The 5,000-nt window shown below is 32.9% G+C and overlaps 1 protein-coding gene across 2 annotated transcripts in view; it reads right to left on the bottom strand.

The window, feature by feature from the left end:
• LOC119595665 (adenylate cyclase type 6-like) overlaps window positions 1-5,000 on the bottom strand; it is a 76,141-nt gene that overhangs the window by 53,647 nt on the left and 17,494 nt on the right. The window contains exon 1 of one of the 2 annotated variants that reach the window (XM_037944772.1): window positions 1,850-2,252. The exons of the other annotated variant lie outside the window; for it this stretch is intronic. Within the exon in view, the coding sequence (XP_037800700.1) occupies window positions 1,850-1,915 (66 nt within the window). The 5' untranslated portion in view covers window positions 1,916-2,252. Of the gene's footprint in view, window positions 1-1,849; window positions 2,253-5,000 lie in introns of those variants that run through there. 2 annotated transcript variants of the gene reach the window in all.

The raw sequence follows: 5,000 nt of genomic DNA on the forward strand, positions 1-5,000 counted from the left end.
TTGATATAGAATTGGAAAAAAAAATCCCTACCTGACCTTGCATGGCTATGAAAGCATCTGAGCGCTCTGTAAACGTGCCGTTTCGTTATATAGACTTTCCATCAAGTAACGTTAATCGGTCTGTATCTTAGAGTGTCTCTCTTTTGCTCCCTCCTTCTCTTCTCCATCTTATTTGGGTGTTTCATTTTCCCTCTCCTAAAGAGTAACAAATATATAACAAATTATATTAAATATAACTGGAATAAATAAAAGAGTACAATTATCATTATGTAATAACAACAATTACAACAATTATAATGATAATAACATTGACGGTGATAATGATAATGATTCTGCTTATGATGATGACGATGATACAGTAATAATAGTGATGATAAAATCATAATAGTGATAATGACAATGATAATGATGATGATGATGGAAGTAATAATAACGATAATAGTAGTAATAATAATAGTAGTAATGAAAATAATAGCAGTAATAATAATAGTAGTAATAGTAATAATAGTATTAATTATTAGTATAACACTAATAACAATAACAATTATTGTTATTATCATAATACTAATAGTAATAACAACAATAATAATGATAATAATAATATTAGCATTATCATTATTATTATTTTCATATTATCATTATTGTTATTAAAGCAATAACAACAATAATAATAACAGTAACAATAACAATAACAAATATGAATATAACTATCACACCCAAGAAATACTACTGCAATGACTACTGAAACTGCCACTAATACTAATTCAATCAGTGCTGAGACTTCTACTGATGTATATATATCAACAATAATAATGGTAATGATTGTAATAACAGTAATGATAAAAATAATGAATATGATAATAATGATAAAAATAGTGATGAGAAAAAATAAAAAATAATAATACCAACATCAACGATGATGATAATAGTAATAGCGATAACTATCATTATTATCATCTTTATCCCCATTATTATTGCTGTTATTATTACTATTATTATTATTATTATTATTATTATTATCATTATTATTGGTATTATTATTTTTGTTGTTTTGTTGTTGTTGTTATTATTATTATATTATTATCATCATCATTAACATTATTTTTTATTATTATTATCATTACCATTACTATTATCATCATTATTACTACCATTATTATAATTATTATTATCCTTACCACTTTTATCATAATTATTCTTATTATCCTTGTTATTATTATTGCTATTATAAATAATAATAACAATAATAATAATAATAACAATAACAACAATAATAATAATAGCAATAAAAATGATGAACAAAATAATAAATAATAATAATAATAATAATAATAATAATAATAACAATAATAATAATAATAATAATAATAATAATAATAATAATAATAATAATAATAATAATAATAATAATAATAATAATAATAATAATAATAAAACAACAACAAAAACAACAACAACAACAATAATAATAATAATAATATAACAATAATAATAATAGCAATATCAAAATAACCACATCCCTGGAAACAATGATCGCCGTTTACATAATCACCAACAACATAGCTATTGTGAAAGATTTATGGTTTCTGAATGTAATGTTGAAGATACCAACAATTTCCTTGCAACCTAATAATATAATTCAATCAAACAGAAATCAATAACACACGGCACATAACATGAGCATATACATAATTTATTTACATCATTTAATGTTATTTCCTCTTCAGATAAATTCTCGAATCAAAGAGAACACAAGGATATCGTGATTAAGCTAAAGCTTCCTCGTTATGCTTTCATTGTTGCCCTATATACTAATGTGTGATTTCGTTAAAAGTGATGCGATACTTACGTCCTGGATGGATGTCACCTTAGAAGATATTTTACCTAGATCCATATTAAGCACCGGTAGGGCCATTTTGCAAGGTCATCACCCTAGGATAAGTTCACACGCGATTTACAAAAAAATAAACAGAGAGTCACAAAATCATGGTGATTATATTGGTCTCGTGTAAGATGCGCGGGAGCATGATGGCGATACGTGATACTCTCTCCGAGGCGCGGATCACACTGACGAATCCCGCCACACTACAAGTTCATGGTCCTCACGTCGAACAGAGGCTCCACACACCACCACCCAGCCGAGATCTCCGCTCGTGATCAATAAGTTTCTGATGTTATGGATCACCAAAATTTTATTTCCGCTGTATTCCTATATTTCCTCTTAGCCCATCCTATTGCGAAGGGAAGGGGCGGCAGCATACACCAACAACAACTCGTATAGGGTCATAGCAGTGTGTTACACGCGACAGGCGCATGTGCCAGCTACCTCACTCTCGTAAACACACACACACGCACACCTCCCTCACCACGAACCCAGTAAAAATATACAGTGAAAAAGAAATGATTACGTCGAACCACAGGCTAGACTTCTAATCCACACAATGAAGCTTCTTCCTTCGTCAATGCATTGGTCTGACAGTTTCTGTAGTCCTAGGGAGAGCTAGTTACATGAGGGTGGCGAGTGTTGGCAACGATCTCCCATCCCCCGCTCTCCCTAACATTTTCCCTCTCTGGCACTTTGGGCAACACACAACCGAAGGTGATTTAGAGGCATTTTTCTTCTCTAATGAAACAGGTGGCGGAAAGGCAAGAATAGTGTAAGAATGGTTCCCCACTCTATGTGTAACTCCTTACGAGTGTTCTTCCTATGAGAGCATATTGACGATTCCCTCATTCACTCCCTCCCTAGAACATAACGTCTTCGTATTCATCATACACCCGGATATTATACGATAATGAATGACGACGTGTAACCAGAAAATTTATTGCAACTTCCAAAGAGGTGCGCGGAGGGCATTAGAAGTAAAATAACAATATGGACGATGTCGGCGGTGTGTAGCAGGTGTTTGTTAAGCCCGAATGAAATCTCTAAGGGGTTTCTCAAGTTCCGGAGATTAAGAGATGAGAGGTTAGAGCCGCCCATAAAAAGATATGGATGGGATTTTTTTTTATTGAATAAAACAATCTAACCTAGGAAAGAGTAATGAAGCACGGAGACCTTAAAATGGAGAAGGTTAGATAATAAAGAGGATACTGTGTCTTTAGATCAAATGGAACTAAGTAATATTTTCTAATAAAAGACATTAGAAAAAAAAAACGTTATCATTTACTTTAAATAAAGAATTAAATAAACCTTTACAGTAAGATGTTACAAAAGAAAATGGGTGAGAGAGTGTGTGTGTGACATAGACTCACTGAAAGAACATGTTATGGTTCCCCTGGTCACCCTCGCCCCTCTATTTGCATACCGAGATGGATAGAATGACTGGGAGAGGTAGGCCCTTGTATAAATAAAAGAATGGAAAATAAGAGGAAACTGGAAAAAAGGGGAAGGGAATGCGGAAGAGAGAGACGAGACCAATAATATTTAAAACAGTGATGATATTAACGATTCTTAATGTTACAGTAACGACTGAATTTATAACAGCAATGATGATAAAAGAGGCCCTACAGTAACAACCGTAATAGTATCAAAATTATGATAATGACAATAATAATGACAGAACAAAACAGAAACAATGGGCCTGTGCAAACAACAACAAAAATTGGCTCGCATCTGGCCACGCAGACCCGTCCAAAGCTGACCGCAAGGGGGGCAGAAGGGGAAGGAAAAACAGACAATCTGGAAATTATATAAAAAGTGGGAAAGGGCAGTAGACGAGGGGAAAAGTAACAATGAGATGGTAAGGGAAAGATTTTTTATATAATCAAAGGAAGACTGAAATATGCACTGTTAGTACGAAATATTACTGGATTAAAAAAAAAAAAAAATTATAGAAAAAAAAACACTGACAATGCTTCAACTTCAGTTAATATAATCTAAAAATATTGATATTAGATTCTGAAACTAAAGAGCGAGACATAGCACCGAATAAATGTCACTGAAAAGAACGATGAATTAATTTGTAAAAAAAATAGAATAATCTCAGCCAATCCTCTCTTCTCAGTTACTGATAAAAGAAATTCGAACGAAATGTTTATTCATCCTTCAATATTCACTATCAAAAAAGAACAATATTAAAATCTTTATCACGGATGCTCCTCTGCTGAGTAATAACACGCATGCACAAAGCCGACGTAATGAGCAGACAGTATGCAGCTTCGTGATGTTGTAGCAATACTGGCACGACGGCCTAGTGACGACCGTTTCCAAACACCGGAAAATGTTTATATTAGAAATGACTCTCAAGAAAAGAGCTTTTTTCATAAAGAACACCATCTGAATACTTTTTAGGGGAGTTTCGTTTCCGTTTCCTGTCTGTATTGGCTTTTCGAGTGAGATACTTTCGCTGTAGTCTTGGTATTTGAGTTGTCTATATCTTTTCAGTTTGATGTGTTGCGTGAGCACACTAACCTGGGTGTAGGACTATAGGAGTCTTGCACGTAATAATCCTTATTACATAAATAATCGATCTTATAATATCACAAAAATGCAACAAAAACGAAAATTGTGATATTAATATGACAACCAAACATTCACACACATACACGTATGCACACAATAACATTTTACCTGAGTATAAATGATGGGACGGAAGTTGAATACAGTTTGTGCATTTTACTGATACTTTGGCATAGTTAAATAGTGTTGAACAGAGTTTGCTAAACATCTTCACGAAACTCTGGTATATCCGTATAAGGTTGAATAAATAAAACATTAGAATGTACATACACTTTTTTCTTTTTCTTTTTACAGAACCCCAAAAAGTACTTGAAAGCTGTCACGAGCAAAGTCAGATGACATACAAAGTGAGAGATTGGGGAGGAGAGGTCTTTCTCATACATAGATAGTCGCGATGACCTGTTCCATCATGATCGGTCATCATACCGTCATCAGGTTGGCAGGAGGCTGAGACGCTCACCCTTCATCACCACCTTTGTCTAGAAAGTTTTTTCATTACTCTTTTCTTCTCTCTTTTATATTTGCGATTACTTTGATT

Source organism: Penaeus monodon, chromosome 36 (genome assembly GCF_015228065.2).
Source record: "Penaeus monodon isolate SGIC_2016 chromosome 36, NSTDA_Pmon_1, whole genome shotgun sequence".
NCBI classification, from domain to species: domain Eukaryota; kingdom Metazoa; phylum Arthropoda; class Malacostraca; order Decapoda; family Penaeidae; genus Penaeus; species Penaeus monodon.